At 35.9% G+C, this 18,862-nt stretch overlaps 1 protein-coding gene across 1 annotated transcript in view; it reads left to right on the forward strand.

Moving 5' to 3' along the window:
- Positions 1-18,862, forward strand: part of LOC149792343 (serine-protein kinase ATM-like) — a 360,810-nt gene that overhangs the window by 309,383 nt on the left and 32,565 nt on the right. The window contains exons 50-55 of the mRNA XM_089970917.1: positions 1,516-1,660; positions 9,406-9,488; positions 10,214-10,354; positions 13,250-13,366; positions 14,152-14,313; positions 18,056-18,221. Coding sequence (XP_089827043.1) covers positions 1,516-1,660; positions 9,406-9,488; positions 10,214-10,354; positions 13,250-13,366; positions 14,152-14,313; positions 18,056-18,221 — 814 coding nt within the window. The remainder of the gene's footprint in view (positions 1-1,515; positions 1,661-9,405; positions 9,489-10,213; positions 10,355-13,249; positions 13,367-14,151; positions 14,314-18,055; positions 18,222-18,862) is intronic.

Consider the following 18,862-nt stretch of genomic DNA (forward strand, 5'->3'; position numbering starts at 1 on the left):
GAGTCTTGGGCTCGGCCTATGTGGGTACCTGAGAAAGCTTGCGAATAGCTTCTCATGGGCTGGTGGCTCTTCTCAGGGTTTTGCCATGTTCTTCCTCCACCATTGATACTGACTGCTATGTATAACCTATCTTGTGCTGAAAAATGGTGTTAAACCCTATAACAACAACTATTAAAGTGGTCCCCCTCTTGAATGCCCCCCCCCCCCCCCCCTCACTGCATCTGTCTGCTTTTTACGACCAGAATCCCTTGGCACTGATGGGTTCTATTCAAAAGTACTCCTCAAGAATGGCCACCTCTCTAACACAAGCGGCATTTTAGTAAAACTGTGTCAAATGTTCCCCTCATTAACACAACCATTATTTAATTCATATGGTAAAGCAAATGATCTGATTATCTCTATACCCGTTTCCTGATGTCAGATTTGTCTCAACAGTATTGTGATGAGAGTTGTGGGCATCATACAGCTGGTTGAATTCTTTTCTTTGATGATTAGTACTGGATGTAATTGTCAAGATAATAACATAGAATTGGCTAAATATAGATTGTGTGGATTAACACAGAGATAAATTAATCTTGAACAAAACAGGGTACCAACCTAGACTGAAAAATCATGTGACAGTACACGTGTCACTTCCTTTTTAAGAAGGCATTTCATCCATGCTACAAACCTTTCATCTGCATAATTAAATCACGGTACTGTACAATTAGCAGAATAGGAATAAATCAATAAAAAAAACATTAACATCACATAAACACAGACCTATTAATTTAGAAGCCAAGTCAAAGTTAATCGACTCAACAAAATGGTGTGGGGGGGGGCTTGCCAAATAATTTTCTGTTGAAATACTAAAATAAACAGCATCATAACAGATAAGGAGAATAATCACCAGCAGTTGGAAAATGAAGAAAATGGAAAGAGAATTATGTATGTACCAAGATTTAAATGATGTTTTTGAATGGTTTTAAAATGTCCATGACAACAATACTATGCTCACATTTCACACTTATTTCAAGACTAAGAACTATTAATGTATGATCACTTGAAATAAGTCTATTCTTGAGACAGAAGTCTATTAAGTCTAGAGACAGAAGTCTATTAAGTCTGGAGACAGAAGTCTATTAAGTCTAGAGACAGAAGTCTATTAAGTCTAGAGACAGAAGTCTATTAAGTCTGGAGACAGAAGAACCTTTTAATGATTAATGTTACTTTTAAATGAAGATATTAAGTGCTTTGAAGTCTGTAGCTTTCTTACTACATGCATTGCATATACTTATCACAAAAAATGTATTCGACTCTAGAAAGGCCACCTGTCTCCTAAGGCCACTTTCAGGTACAGAAGGGGTGGTTGTATATACAAGGTGGACCACCATATGTAAAAATAACTTGACATCATTGATCATTCATGAAAGTCTGTAAAAGAATAGTGATTTTTTTATGCATTCATTTCAAATGAAAAGTACTGCATATATGAATTTTTTTTTATGTATGATTATAAATTCTCGTGCTGTGTAGGGTAGAGTGCAGGCAGCCAAGAGCATGGTGGATAATCTCATGAAGAACAAGAAGGTTGGAATAATAGTGGTCAGCATGAAACAGTTGTGTGATGCTTACATCCAGCTGGCCAACTGGAGTGTCCAGGAGTACAAAACTGAAACGAGTAAGTAATTATATTGGTCCTTTACTATAATACTTCTCAATATACTATGTATTTCTTACAGTGCTGGTATGGTACTTTGTCAGGTTCTGGTCAGATCTTTTTTTATAATGTGTTGCTTGGTTTATTTCAATGTATTTTAGTTGGAGACTCATGAAAACCAATAGTAATGTGATCTCGCATCATTAAATATTTGTATGTTTCTATTTTACTATCAGGATACAGGCTTGTTAGAGTATCCCTCACTATAAAGCCTCTCGCTATAAAGCTCCTTCACTATAAGGTGGATCACTTTTATGGATCTCAATAACAGCACTATAGTGATAGCAGTGAACAGTCAAACCTTTGCTATTTTAAAAGAGTACCTATCTTGGGGGACCACAAAGTATGATTCCATATCTGATGATGGAGACAAGTGCATTACTGGGTACCTATATATGGTCACTTAAGGTTGTTGTTGTTGTTGTTGTTGTGGGGTTTAACGCCATTTTTCAGCACGATAGGCTATACATGGCGGCCAGTATTAATGGTGGAGGAAGAACCCGGAAAACCCCGGAAAGAACCACCGACCCACGAGAAGCTACTGGCAGGCTTTCTAACATGCCCACATTGGCTGAATCTTAGACTCGAACCGCCGCAGACAGAGGTGAGATGGCAGTGATCCGTAACGAAGAGCGCTTTAGACCACTCGGCCACTCGGGGCCCCGGTCACTTAAGGTAGATTTTGTTATAAACTGTGGACTGGTGTTAGTATCGTACTTAAGGTAGGTTATGCTGTAAACTGTGAACTGGTTTTAGTATCAAACTTAAGGTAGATTCTGCTGTAAACTGTGGACTGGTTTTAGTATCAAACTTAAAGGAGACCAGAAACCAATGGAAATATAGAACAATAATAAAAGTACTATAGCAGAAAACCTTATTCTGAAGTATCATCTGCGACCGTAATGCCAATATTTAAATATTGGCCTATCTTCTAGGAGCTGAATTTCCGTGACCTCGTATGCAAAATTTCCACGCCTATTCGGTTACTTTCGGGATGTGACGTCATAGTAGCGACTCCAGCAGCCCAAGTGGGAGTTGCCAGAGTAAAAGACAATACCGTTTTGCGTTGCTTACGGGTGTAATAAAACATTAAGAAAAGCCTGTGGACATATTTTTTTTTCTTTTCCGAAAGATAAAGGCATAATGAAAGAATGGGTACACTATTACAAACGAGTCAATTTCAAAGTAATACCATACAGCACTATGTGCTTGTTACATTTCTCAAAGGAATGTTACAAGAGGGATCATGAAAAAATAGCAGCTCAAAGATACATAAATGCTAGGCCTAGACTAAAAGTTGGCACTGTTCCAGACATACCTTTGGACATTTTAAATCCTGGGAAAAGAGTTAAACGTGTGAGTTACAAAAATAGGCAGAAGGACGAGTAAGTGACCACAAAATGCAACAATCAATCCACATATCTTGTATCTAAAACAGCAGTGCTAAAAACAAATCTGATAGCCCGACACCCTGGGCCCCTTCTGGTTTTAGTTTCAGCCCATCCTGTATTCAAAGTGAGGTGCCCGTCAGGCTTGTCGAAACAAAAATTGTTTGCCTAAGGAAATTTTGATCGCGCTGGTGAAATGAGTAAATTATTTTCAGATGTTGACATACATGCCTTAACACGGCACAATCTAAATCAACTCACCACTGTCCTAGGTGAAATTTAGATTTGATTTTAATCAAATGGAAGCTTTGCTAAAAATAAGATTTTAAACCTGTTGTGTTTCGAGAAAACACAATTTTTAGTAATCTTATAAAAATTAAAAAGAATTTTAAAAAATGCATTGTATACATGTAGTAGGCATAAACAGTAATCTGTAATAATTGGAACTGATATAAAACTATTCCTTGGGCAGTTTAAAGAGCAGTGATTAAAAAAAAAGAGGTCAAAGTTTCACATTAACTGTCTGACAATAGAACGGGGGGGGACTATTGACCCCCCCCTTGCCCCAATGTGCGACCGCCCATTTGACGTGCCTTTTCTCACTGTGATACGCCTTATTATTCCCCCATGTCAAGCCCCTTTTGCATATTCTGGTCAGTTCTGGTTAAATTGCAAAAAAGCTACAGTTTTGATTTAAGTACGCAAACAATAAAGCCGGTGTGACTAATGAACATAATCCTTATCCTTGCATTGATCTTGTGAAAAGGACTGCCCTTCGGACATACTTCAAAGAAACCATGCTCGACAGTGTGTGTATGCGTAAGCACCAGCAATTGATTACCAAATAAACGATGCCTATTTCGTTGTTACTTACGATGCCATGGACTTCATTTTAACAGTTCAAATCTGCAGTCACAAGTTACCGCACATGTGGCAACTGTTTTTCTCAAAGTTTTATGCCCCACCTTATTTCCTTAGGTTTAAGTCTTAATGCATGTAACACTGTTTGCTGAATAAAATATTTATTCAGAATTAGTTCTTTAGGGCCACATATACTGCATGGTATATTTTGTTTTATTCCTTGTAATTTAATCATGGTAATTAAAGTTTTCATATATGGTAGAGGAATGTCAGGTGTTAACTGGCCGAGTTTCTTTGGCAGAAATGGAGATGCGATTTTGTTTGCAGAGAAAATTTCAGCGTGATCATTCATTTAAGCTAATTGGTGACAATTTTATTCTTTTAATTTATTTTTTTTACTATAGTACTGTTGTAGTTGTTTAAAAAAATCTGAAAGTTACTTGAATAATGTTTAATCTTCACGTTCTATTTACTGAAGAAGAAAAAAAGAAGAAAAAAACTGTTGTATGATATTAATTATTTCGTCCAGTGCCGGGTTTAGACGTGTGTGCGTGTGATTTGAATTTTTAACGTAGCTTTAACAATTTTTCAGTCATATCACTACGATGTCTGCAGTGTGGCAGTTTAGACTGTAAATTGCATACGTTATATTTAAAAATGGCTTGGGGTTGGGTTTTTTCCTTCTGACAAATGAAAATTGACAGACATAATGTAATAATCGGGACTTCACTGCGCAAAATTGAGAGATATTACGAGATCAGGATATAGATGAGGAAATACCTCCAAAATCGAGAGGTTTTTCTCCCGGCTTGAGAGTTGACAGGTATGAACTGTGCGGGCTTGTGGAATTTCATTCAGGACTTTAATTTATTTAAGTCACCAGCCTGGGGCTTGTGCCTAACAAATTTCTTTTAGCACTTACCAGTACAGTACATAAACTGTTATATCAGACTGCAGATTCAACTTTTGAATGTGTAACCCAAATGTGGTCTCCTCTCTGCCTCGCTCGCCAATGTTTATGTTTGTATTCGATGACTGGCTAGTATAGCGTCACGGTACCACGTGATCTCTCATCTCGTCAAAACTCGGAAAAACTCGGCAATTTACGGAATCGTGGTATCTTCCACGCAATATAATCACTACCCGCTTATTATATTTAATTTATAAACATTGCAGTCGAATTAAAATCTGTAGAGAATTACATACGTAAAAGGAAAATTTTTATTTCTAGTCTCCTTTAAGGTAGATTCTGCTGTAAGCTGTGGGCTGGTTGACAGATTTTGCTGTAAACTGTGGACTGGTTTTAGTATCAAACTTTAGGTAGATTTTGTTGTAAATTGTGGGTTGGTTTTAGTATCAAACTTAAGGTACATTCTGCTGTAAACTGTGCACTGGTTTTAGTATCAAACTTAAGGTAGATTTTGCTGTAAATTGTGGTTTGATTTTAGCATCAAACTTAAGGTAAGTTTTGCTGTAAACTGTGCACTGGTTTTAGTATTAAACTTAAGGTGGATTTTGCTATAAATTGTGGGTTGATTTTAGCATCAAACTTTAGGTATATTCTGCTGTAAACCGTGCACTGATTTTAATATCAAACTGTACTTGTTTTAGTATCAAACTTAAGGTAGATTTTGCTGTAAACTGTGGACTGGTTTTAGTATCAAATTTAAGGTAGATTCTGCTATACGCTGTGGACTGCTTTTATTATCAAACTTAAGGTAGATTCTGCTATACGCTGTGGACTGGTTTTATTATCCAACTTAAGGTAGATTCTGCTATACGCTGTGGACTGGTTTTATTATCCAACTTAAGGTAGATTCTGCTGTAAACTGTGCACTGGTTCTAGTATCAAACTGTGTACTTGTTTTAGTATCAAATTTAAGGTAGATTCTGCTATACACTGTGGCCTGGTTTTAGTATCAAACTTAAGGTAGATTTTGCTGTAAACTGTGGACTGGTTTTAGTATCAAACTTATGGTAGATTCTGCTGTACGCTATGGACTGGTTTTAGTATCAAACTTAAGGTAGATTCTGCTATACACTGTGGACTGGTTTTAGTATCAAACTTTAAGGTAGATTTTGCTGTAAATTGTGCACTGCTTTTAGTATCAAACTGTGTACTTGTTTTAGTATCAAACTTAAGGTAGATTTTGCTATACACTGTGGACTGCTTTTATTATCAAACTTAAGGTAGATTCTGCTATACGTTGTGCACTGCCTTTATTATCAAACTTGAGGTAAATTCTGCTGTAAACTGTGTACTGGTTTTAGTATCAAACTTAAGGTAGATTCTGCTATACACTGTGGATTGGTTTTAGTATCAAACTCAAGGTAGATTTTGCTGTAAACTGTGGACTGGTTTTAGTAACATACTTCAGGTAGATTTTGCTGTAAACTGTGCACTGGTTTTAGTATCAAATTGTGGACTGGTTATTGTATCAAACTGTGTACTTGTTTTAGCATCAAACTTAAGGTAGATTTTGCTGTAAATTGTGCACTGGTTTTAGTATCAAATTGTGGACTGGTTTTTCTATCAAACTGTACTTGTTTTAGTATCAAACTGGAGGTAGATTCTGCTGTAAGCTGTGGACTGGTTTTGATATCAAACTTAAGGTAGATTTTGCTGTAAACTGTGGGCTGATTGACAGATTTTGCTGTAAACTGTGGACTGGTTTTAGTATCAAACATTCAGAGTGCTAGTCTGTTCCAATGAAGATTTTTAACAACTGAAATATTTCAAGCAGCATTTGTATTTCATGGAACAGTGCTCTGAAAATGTTTTGAATTTTTTTCTTCTGAAGATATAATGTTTACATAAATCAAAATGGTTGGATCAATAGTGAATGTGTTTCACAAGAGATGAGTTCAGAAATTATTTTTAAATTTTGTAGAAGTTTTGGTGTTTCATTATTCCATTGATACAGACATGCAGAACAGTTAGCACTTGCACTGAAGAGTTGACCATAATATACACTGTAATTAATTACATGGAGTCAAAAGTGTTTATAGCTTTGAAATTTTAGAATCATGATATGTCCCTCCTAATGTACACATGGCATAGAATCACAGTATGACCCTCATAATATATACACTGCATAGAAATATGGTATGTCCCTCCTAATATATACACTGCATAGAAACATGGTATATCCCTCCTAATATATACACTGCATAGAAACATGGTATATCCCTCCTGATATATACATTGCAATGAAACATGTCCCTCCTAATATATACACTGCATAGAAACATGGTATGTCCCTCCTAATATACACATTGAATAGAAACATGGTATGTCGCTCCTAATACATATATTGCATAGAAATATATGTCCCTCCTAATATACACATTGCATAGAAATGTGGTATGTCCCTCCTAATATATATACTGCATAGAAACATGGTATATTCCTTCATATATATACATTGCAATGAAACATATGTTCCTCCTAATATATACACTGCATAGAAGCATGGTATGTCCTTCCTAATATACACATTGCATAGAAACATGGTATGTCCCTCCTAAAATATACATTGCATAGAAACATGGTATGTCCCTCCTGATATACACATTGCATTGACCATAAAACTGTATTGTTATATATTAAGTGCATTTGAAAGAATTTGTGTTATTAACAGTGATTGTAGCAAAAATGAGTGACTATTGTTTGATAAACTTCATTCATTAACTGTGATATTCAAAATGTGTGACTGTTGTTTGATGAACTTATTCATTAACTGTGATATTCAAAATCAGTGACTGTTGTTTGATGAACTTCATTCATTAACTGTGATATTCAAAATCAGTGACTGTTGTTTGATGAACTTCATTCATTAACTGTGATATTCAAAATGTGTGACTGTTGTTTGATGAACTTCATTCATTAACTGTGATATTCAAAATGTGTGACTGTTGTTTGATGAACTTCATTCATTAACTGTGATATTCAAAATGTGTGACTGTTGTTTAATGAAATTCATTCATTAACTGTGATATTCAAAATGAGTGACTATTGTTTGATGAACTTCATTCATTAACTGTAATATTCTTGTGTTAATTATCAGTATGTCATTCATGGTATGTTTGAAGCTGAAGTTGATATTTATCTAACCTGTTAGGTCTTGTTGTCTGACCCACAGGGTTCTCTACCACTTCTGACAGGAGGGGAGTTCCATGGTAATACAGTCAGTTTGCAGATTACTTTATATATCTAATATACACACGCCAAAGTTCTGTCCACCTCTCCAAGTTCTACACTACAGTTTAACTAAATGGTTTCTTGATATCGTTGTCCACATATAATATCTGTCACTCAAATATATGAGGTATTCTGTCTCTTCTGTTAATTCCCCATCTTGTATATCTCTGTCTGTTTTTTGGGGGGGGTGTGGCTATATCTTGCAAGTCTTTTTATGATATTTCTCTGTTCAGTTCCCATTTCATATATTAATCTTGTATCATTTTTTGACTATTCTCTTGTACCTATCGTTATATATACACTATAACATAATCCCACACCCACTTTCCTTACACATAGAAAATGATTAGCTACCATTACTAATTGGAGGACAACTCCTTTCCCCCAGATCATGCTCTAACTAAACAGTGCTGAAACAGTAGGAATATGACCCAGTTAGCCATATTTGTTATTGCCTTCTTGAACCCCAGAAACTTGACCTGATATTGATGTGTTTTACAAATTCTCACAGCCAACTTTTTGTGGTTAGAAACCTGATATTGGTACTACTATTCTGTTATTTCCTGCCCATTCAGACTTGTATATTTTAACTTTTTGCCCCCCACAGTAAAAATCCCTATGGTCATATTTAAAGGGTTGAAAAGTTTGTTTTGTTGGGTTTTTGTATTTAAAAAAAATTCTGTTAAGAATATTTCATTATCTGAAAATTTACAGATATATAACACAGTATCATTATCATAGTAATTCTATCTTGACTTCTAGATCACATCATGTCAGCATCAGAAAATATCATATGCACACTCTACTTCTTACTAGTTATCTCCTTGTTTTCAGAGCCTGTACCTTTGCTGAGTACTTTGTTTTACTAGATATCTCCTTGTTTTCAGAGCCTGTACCTTTGTGGAGTACTTTGTCTTATTAGATATCGCCTTGTTTTCAGAGCCTGCACCATTGCAGAGTACTTTGTCTTACATGATATCTCCTTGTTTTCAGAGCCTATACTTTTGCTGAGTACTTTTTTACAAGATATCTCCTTGTTTTCAGGGCATGTGCCTTTGTTGAATACTTTTTCTTACAAGATATCTCCTTGTTTTCAGGGCATGTGCCTTTGTTGAATACTTTTTCTTACAAGATATCTCCTTGTTTTCAGGGCATGTGCCTTTGTTGAATACTTTTTCTTACATGATATCTCCTTATTTTCAGGGCATGTGCCTTTGTTGAATACTTTTTCTTACAAGATATCTCCTTGTTTTCAGAGCCTATACCTTTGCCAAGTACTTTGTCTATTTCTAAGATCAAGGATTTGAGCAATATAACAGTGCCAACATCAAACATAAAGGTGTGTACAATGTAAGCTAGTTTCATGTGCATAAATGGTGGGTATATAGTAGACATTGTCATTCAGGTATATGTGCAGCATAATGGTAGATGCTAAAGTTCACAGCTTTGTGTGTTTTGGCCAGTAGTTTTAGAGTAAAATAATGTAGCTTTGATGTTTTTTGGTCAATACAGCATGGATGACAAATGAAGTCAAATATTTTTTTATTTGTTCATGCATGATTTGATAATGCTTTTCTGTATCATGGACACATCTAAACCTTAATCAGGGTCACCAAATTAATGCAAAGCTTTTGTTTTTTTAAACAGATCATGAACGTCAGTATGGTCACATCTAAACCTTAATTGGGGTCACAATATTAATAAATAGTTGTTGTATTTTAATATGGACATCATTGCTTAATTTTTATTGACATGTAGAGTGGAGTAGTTGACTATATACTGTGTTAGCCAAATTTGACAATAATTTTCAGTGTTCAACATATTTCAGCTAATGAAGGAAAGAATTTTACATGAATGTATTATATTCCAAAAAAGAATTCATCCATGTTTGCCTGATGTAAAACCGTATTGCCAGAGTGGAGTGCAAGTATTTTCAAGCATGTTTATTATACACTTTATGATTTGCACAATTGGAAGGCCTTCATTGACTACAGTTTGCACTTTGTATCATCTTTAACAAGAAAGTGATTTTGATATCTTTTCTTTTCCCTTTTTTATATACAGGTGAATCCATCCTGTGACTACTCCAACATTAACTACATCGTTAAGTTCATGCCAACGTTCAAACTGGCTGGTGGTATCAATCTGCCCAAGATAATTGACTGTGTAGGATCTGATGGCAGAAGCAGACGACAACTAGTAAAAGTGAGTTGGTTCATGTCCATCTAAGTAATTTGAAACCTGTCAAATCATTACATTATTTTGAACAGATTTCCTTACTGTTGCAATGTTTCATGAACCTATATGATACATTTTTGTATGGACCTATATAAAACATTTTTGGATGAACCTGTATGATTCCTTTTTGTATGGACCTATATGATACAGTTTTGTGTGGACCTATATCAGATATTTTTGGATGAACCTATAATAAACATTTTTATATGAACCTATATCATTATCCATTTATATGGACTTTTATTAAACATTTTTGGATGGTATAGTTATACATCTTTATGTTCCTCTCCTTCCCCACTGGGGGACCCCAGGTAGACAAGAGGTCTCAGGTGCTTGGCTCTTCAGATCACTGCTATTTTACCTCTTTCCACATTGGTTTGAGTATGTGAGAAAACTTGCCAATAGTTTTCCATTCAGTGGTGGTTCTACCCAGCAGTTTCCTGTGTTCATCATCCACCACTTCCACTGGCCACCATGTTTGGCCTATTGTGTGCAGAAAATGGCATTAATCCCACATAAACCATAAAAGATGACAGCAAAACAATCCTTTCCCAGTGCCACACATTTCTTGAAAGTATGATTGATGCAGCAGTGGCAATCTACCTTGATGATTTTCTGTGTACTAAATCCAGTCATGGCATCTTTCTACATTGAGGATTGTCTGTATACTTGTCCATTTATGTCAGCCTTCTACCTAATACTAATATTAGTACCCTTACTCCTACCTCGTGGACAGGGTACTAACATGAGCATATACGTGTCAATGGAGCAAGCCAGGTGTGATTCACACCCGGCGCTCTTTTAGCCCAATAATAACACTTTGAACATATTCCTTGAATATAATCCAATAAATTGAGTAGTCCTCTTATTTAATACCGGAAATATGGAAAATCATTGTAGAAATAGTTGTAAAATCTCGTTTACCTTTTTTATCCGATATTTTTTCGTTTAAATCGTCCGCCATATTAGTTCAGATAATGATTATTTCCGTTCTCTGCCCCATTTGTTTGTGTGCCATATAAGGACATTGAGGCCTTATTTAGAAATGTAAACAGATCGTAGTAAAAATTTTGCACATTAAAAGTAAATACGGTTTATTGGCAACTTTGAAATTCCACCAAGAAGCTATTATTGCCACTTAATTGATAATAACATAGCGTAGAATATCCAAATATGATCTGGCAAGCCTTACGTAGAAAAGGGGTCACGGCAAGAGTCTCGCGTTGTCTGTCATGGCAAACACGGTGAGGTTAGTGTAACCATGCCAATTTATTTTATCGTGTAAGGGCTTAATAAATTCAAAATAAACCAATCTTCTTTCACAACATGATTATACTTATGTAATAGATTTCTACACTGTTTGTTTTTCTGACTTTAGTGATGATATTTTTTTGCTCCATTACATGATATGGGATCAGTTCGTTGCCTCAACCACAACAAATCAAGTTGAGGCTACGACATCATAGCTACCTTCTACCTTGAGGATTTTCACTCATTTTGCCACTTACAAGAGCAGTAAGTGCAATAATAATGCATATACCTTGTGGGGGGTGGGCATGTATGACTTTAAGTAATCAAGAAATCTATAGTCTTAAGAGCCCAGGCCATGGTCATAGAAAATGTAACAAGAAAATGATGCTTTCTGCCCCTTAAGTTTAGTTCATGTCTGCATACCTCGAATACAAGTCCAGGACGTTGAGACACATTGGTCAAAATCTCCAGTCAACCTGTCCTTTCTAGTACCTATGTAGAGGACTGTTAAAAATGTGCCATTCATATTAGACTTGTTTTAATTTGAACTTTTTTTGTTTTCTCCATGTATGACCCTTAATATTGGTAACATACAACTTGTGGTCTTCCTGATGTCCTGGTATTACCTAAGCATGCTTGGAGGAGGGGGAGGGGTTGTTGTTGTAGAGTTTAATGCCATTTTTTCAGCACACGATAGGCTATACATGGTGGCCAGTATTAATGGTGGAGGAAGAACCAGGGAAATCCCCGGAAAGAACCACCAACCCTCAAGAAGCTAAGCTTTCTCACATACCCACATGGCCGATTCCAAGACTCAAACCCATGGGACAGAGGTGAGATGGCAGTGATCCGCAATGGAAAGCACTTTAGACCACTTGGGGACCCACAGGAGGAGGGGTTAAAGTGCAATCAGTCCAGTTAGCAATATTATTTATTGTGTTTGAAACTAGTACATAGGTTATACAACCTTGAAAAATCCTTAAATTGGAGAGGTTTACTTGAAAACTCTTTGAATTTTAAAAAGTTACTTTTGTCCTTGAAAATGCTTTGAATTTGTTGAAAAACCAATTTAAAATTTACCAGAAATTTATTGCATTATCACAGGGAATACAAAAATAAACAAATTCCATCATTTTTAAATATAGACTTTTGTTATTTATTTTCATTATTTTTGTACTAATAGTTAAGTGATAAAAAAAATAATGTATGAAGAAGGTATAATTTTCTTGAAGAAGAAAATCCTTGAAACTCAAGTCATTGAGCTTGTATAAACAATGTATTGGGTGTGCTGTCATGTGTGTCTGTGATGAATATTATGCATTTGACATAATTGTCATTATAAACATATTTACAATTTGTGCATTTTACATTATTGTCACTGTAAACATTTTTGCATTTTGTGCATCAGATATTATTGTCAGTGTAAACATTTTTACAGTGTAAGCTATTAAGTAAAATCCCCAATAGGACTAAACACTTCTACTCAAGAGAATTAAAATCTTTTTAGAGTGCTCAAAAAATGTATCAGATGTATTTAATTTTATAATGGCAAGAATTAGTAATATGTATCTTTGAAAAGTTTTTATTGGATTGTTGTACCATCTCTGACAGGGCAGAGATGACTTGAGACAGGATGCAGTGATGCAGCAGGTTTTTGACATGGTTAACAACCTTCTACAAAAGGAAACGGAGACCAGGAAAAGGAGATTGCAAATTAGGACCTACAAGGTGAAGAGCTTTGTCTGTACACTTTGTTTGCATTATATAATTTGATTCAGGGTTTAAGATATGGAATAGGATAATTAGTTAAAGGTATTGCAATTTCTTCCTCATTCAAAACTGATGAATTTCTGTTTCAAAAGCATGACCTACTATTTACAATATCTGTGTCTCACTTTACCTCTTTAAGTGGCTAAATCTCCAGTACACAGAAGTAGCATGAGACTGTGCACATTTATTTGTGGGCAGAGGCCTTTAAGGGGACGAAACTGTTTGTGTGATTTGGAATTTTAACATAGCTTTAAAAAAAATCAGTCCTATCGCTACGATGTCTGCAGTGTAGCAGGTTATAGTGATGTCTAGCACTGGGGCATCATGCGGCAGACATGTAGCATGATGTCCCACCCAGTCACATCATCCTGACACCAGGCCAACTAGTCCTAACACTAACTCTTAATGCGGAGCGCAAAGCGAGGCAGCTGTTAGTACCATTTTATAAGTCTGGTATGACTCAGCCGTGGATTGAACCATCGACTTCCAACATCTGAGGCAGATGCACTAACTGCTAGGTCACCAGAGTGGTCCAGAAAAGTGACTTCTTGATCAGAAATGAAAGATCAGTGGAGATGATCACGATTAGTGTCAAAGTAAAAACTTGTTTTTCATTCTTGTGGAATTTCCTACCATGAAATGTATTATAGGCATATTATGTTCCGTCATTCATCCATCCATCCATCTGGTTAAGTTTTGCAGTTCAATCATATTCAGTAGGTTTTTTTTTTTTCTTGTTTCAGGTGATCCCTCTATCCCAGAGGAGTGGGATATTGGAGTGGTGTGAAGGGACCCAGCCTTTTGGAGAGTATCTCATTGGAAACCCGGCCACTGGAATCACAGGGGCACACCAAAGATATAGGCCTCAGGACTGGTCATCCTTGGATTGCAGGAAACATATGACAGTATGTGGTATTCTTTATATAGTATGTGGTATTCTGTTGACAGTTTAATTCTTTCGGAGCATGTTGAAGGACTCCATAAAAATTGTACTGCATGATAAGTAACTTGGAACTTCAGCACGATCTGCAGCAACTTGACTTGTCTACACTTGTTCATAATATTGAGGATTTTCAGGTTGCACCTGCCAAAGCAAATGAGAATCTTCATAAAGTCACTTGCCTATTCACACCTTAAGTATTATTGGATGAGAGGAATTTTCAAGACCTTGTACACGATCAGTTTTTATTTTTATTTTGACGGCATGATAGAAACTTAAAGTACAGCAATATCCTAAAAGAGAACATCACAAATAAGTCATCCATCTTAACTCCGTATTTTGTGTAAGAGCTTTTGAAATCCTCTACTGCTTTCCAATGGAAGCACATTTGTGATTTGGTTTTGCATGCAAGTACATTTGAATGCCTGTACTGCTTTCCAATTGAAGCACTTTTGTGCCTTGGTTTTGCATGCAAGTACATTTGAATGCCTGTACTGCATTCCAATGGAAGCACTTTTGTGCCTTGGTTTTGCATGCAAGTACATTTGAATGCCTGTACTGCATTTCAATGGAAGCGCTTTTGTGCCTAAGTCCTATTTGCATGCAAGTACATTTGAATGCCTGTACTGCATTCCAATGGAAGTGATTTGTGCCTTGGTCCAATTTGCATGCAAGTACGTTTGAAAACCTGTACTGCATTCCAATGGAAGCACTTTTGTGCCTTGGTCCAATTTGCATGCAAGTACATTTGAACATTTGTACACCATGTGCATAGAAGCATATTTTTATGCCAGCAGTAAAAACATAATCATTTTGAGCTGGTCTTCGTAGAGCTACATTTGGGTAAAAAATGCTGTTATAAACTAATGGCATTGAGGTAAATGATCCTAATATCACATCATGTGGTTGCTGTTTATGGTCATAATATACTATTTAAAGTCACTTGGTCTGATTTTTCATGATTCAAAATGAAGGCTTCTGATGTCACTCAGCACTTTCTCAAGACTGGATGATTAAATTATAACTGTGAAGACTTCAGTAAATCAGATATCACTGTAGGCAATACTAATTTTTGTTTAATTTATTAAATTCAGATGATTTAGTGATACAGACATCAACAACAAACTGGTAGAGGTTAGAAGGGTCATCAGTGATTCATCACGTAGCTTCACTGACTTGATAATAGATGAGTTCTCTTAAAATTGAAAGCATATTTTAAAAAATTATGTGAGGAATAATTATGCAACTCTAAAGATCAGATTTTACTCTTTAAACTTGTGCATAGATAACAAATTTGTACAAAATGGTAAAATGGTTAAAAACTTATGTTGAACTTTACATACCACACTGCATTATATTTGATAGGCAGGCTTATTAGAATAGAGTCATTTAGGTCATGGGTATTTTTTTTGTATAGTACACTGCACTCTGTGGCTTGGGCACACGAATATTGACAATCAACACAGCACTAGACACTAAGAGGCCAAGAGTAAATCAGTTGTATGTACATCTTATGAGGGAATTTGGATCAGAAATTGTACTTAAGTATTCAAAATGAATGCCAGGGCAGGTTGTAGACTCATGACTTTTCTTGTTAGTCCAGTTTACAAAGTATCATTGCATGCAGCCCTAAGTTACTTTAAAGAACATGTGTCTAAGTCTTGAAGATTGGTTTAGTGACACACATGTCTCAGTCTTTAAGATTGGTTTAGTGACACACATGTCTCAGTCTTTAAGATTGGTTTAGTGACACACATGTCTCAGTCATGAAGATTGGTTTAGTGACACACATGTCTCAGTCTTGAAGCTTGGTTTAGTGACACACATGTCTCAGTCATGAAGATTGGTTTAGTGACACACATGTCTCAGTCTTTAAGATTGGTTTAGTGGCACACATGTCTCAGTCATGAAGATTGGTTTAGTGACACACATGTCTCAGTCTTGAAGCTTGGTTTAGTGACACACATGTCTCAGTCTTGAAGCTTGGTTTAGTGAACATGTCTGTCAGTCACCAAGATTAGTTTATATGACTAAGTCATGATCAAAAATTAATACCACAAAACCTGCCTTGTGTACCACCCCTTCTGCTAGCAAAAATGGTCTCTCAGAACAGGTGGTCTCATAACAGGTTTGTACAAAAAAAACAGTTTTCAAAGTTGAATTTCTGCACTCTTTAAGGAGGATAAATAACCAAAATCACTGTTCATATATTATATTCTTTATTCATAGTTCTTGTTAAAATATTGCATGCATTCATCTGAAAACAAAATTACATTGCCATAAAGATATCTATCACTAACATTAATAAAATTTATATTGGAAGATTACATGTGCATGTGTTACCATATGAAATCATTTCTGATTTACTTCTTGTCCTTTATAATGCCCATAATTTGTGTCACTGACGTTTAAACTGCTCAATATGCAAGTGGTCTCCCCTGTTTCACTTTTAACTACATTAACCCTTTCCTCTAGAGTTGGGGCCCCGAGTGGCCGAGTGGTCTAAAGCGCTTTCCGTTACGGATCACTGCCATCTCACCTCTGTCTGCATGGGTTCGAGTCTCGGATTCGGCCAATGTGGATATGTGAGAAAGCTTGCCAGTAGCTTCTCGAGGGTCGGTGGTTCTTTCCGGGGATTTACCGGGTTCTTCCTCCACCATTAATACTGGCCGCCATGTATAGCCTATCGTGTGCTGAAAAATGGCGTTAAACCCTACAGCAACAAAAAAAATCCTCTAGTGTTAGAATTTGTCTATTTATTAGTTGGAGATTCTGTCATTGTTATTAAGGTGCTCAGTTGTAATAACAACTGTAATGACAGTTTTGATAAGGCTGTGGGGATTTGTTTTTAGAACAGTCTTAAGAGGTCATAGTTACAAAGAATTAAATTATGGTCAGAGATGTTTATCTCTGTTTTGTGATTTGGTTGTTCACAGCAGTTTCAAAATGCATATTTTGCAACGACATAGTGGTTGCTGGTCACATTTACCAGGTGATCGTTTGCATAATAAAATCGATCTGTGCATTAGGATTGTGGTCATAAATGATGGGAGGTCTCTCAAGACAGGTGTTTCTGTATACATCTCAATCAAGAACAGTAGTTAATATGTCTACACTATAGACAATTGTTAACACATGTCTCAATTATGAACAGTAGAACATCAGTTAATATGTCCTAATCTATAATAATAGTTACTGTTATTATTCAATTATAAATGCCCCTGGGATAATGCATTTCCAAAGGGGACATTGAACATCACTTTTTGACTGAAAACATTCATAAATTAAGTTGTTTTGATTTTTGTAAGTCATTGGATTACTTATATACTGTTTCAAAAACTTGGACTTATCCGTAATGGATATACACAGCTCTAAGTCTTGATAAGTTAGGTATTCTCTTTTTGTTGAGTAGTGGGGGGTATTAGAAGGGGGCTTCTATTAGAATAGTACTGTATGTCTCAATTATGAACAGTTGTTAATGTCTCAGTCATTAACAACTGTTAACTTAAAATTAAATATGGAATATACTTTATCAAGCTCACTGTTCAACTTGGCATTGATTTTTCTTTCAAATGATAGACAAACTTGATTTATCAAAAATTATTATCTAAATCAATGTTGATTGTACTAACTTGACAAAAATGAAGCAATAAATTGAAATTTTTATGAAAGCCTTAGTCTAATCGACCTTCTTTTATGCCAAGCAGGGTGTGCATAGCAGCAGCATGGAGAAAAAGTATCGAGCTTACCAGGAAATATGCAGACACTTTCAGCCTGTTTTCAGATACTTTTTCATGGAGAAGTTCTCCCAGCCAGCAATATGGTTTGAACGTAGACTGGCCTACACCAGGAGTGTTGCAACAAACTCCATAGGTATGATTATCAATGAAAACATTTCCAAACGTGTGTGGTGATAGACAAGTTGGCTATGATGTATGGTTTGGAAGACAATTTCCCTAAATAAGTTCACTGAAAGAGATTTGTTTTTTAAAGCAAAAAGCCCCCCTCTCTGTCTCTCTCCCTCTCTGCCTGGTATGACATTGATGTGCCTATTTTGTTTCATCAGCTCCATTTTCTTTTACAGAGGTTATGGACCTTTACCGTCTTTATATCTTTACATGAGCTGTTGCTTGTAACTGACAGTTCAAGAACTATTCTTCATATTCTAATCATATTTGGTCTCATGGACTTGGATGTATCTTTTTTGGGGTTTGGTCTTGGCAGCTCATTTTCGATACAATTATGGCTCTTGAAAATCAGCTTGAAATGGATCTTCACACAGGATGTTGCTTTTAACTAGCATAGCCCAAGAACCATTCAAGGTAATCTTTTTAAGTTTGGTATGAATATTGTCTCTTTGACTTGCATATCCTTTTAATTTTTATCCTCATCTTTTTCAAGTTAATTCTTGTCCTCACATGGAAACTTCACATATTCTGATGTAGTTTAAGGTGAACATGGGTTTTCTCATGTCTTAACCATTTTGGACAAACCTATGGTATCTGTTAATCTGC

The sequence above is a fragment of the Sinohyriopsis cumingii genome, chromosome 9, assembly GCF_028554795.1.
Source record: "Sinohyriopsis cumingii isolate HCF-2022 chromosome 9, ASM2855479v2, whole genome shotgun sequence".
Taxonomy (NCBI): Eukaryota; Metazoa; Mollusca; class Bivalvia; order Unionida; family Unionidae; genus Sinohyriopsis; species Sinohyriopsis cumingii.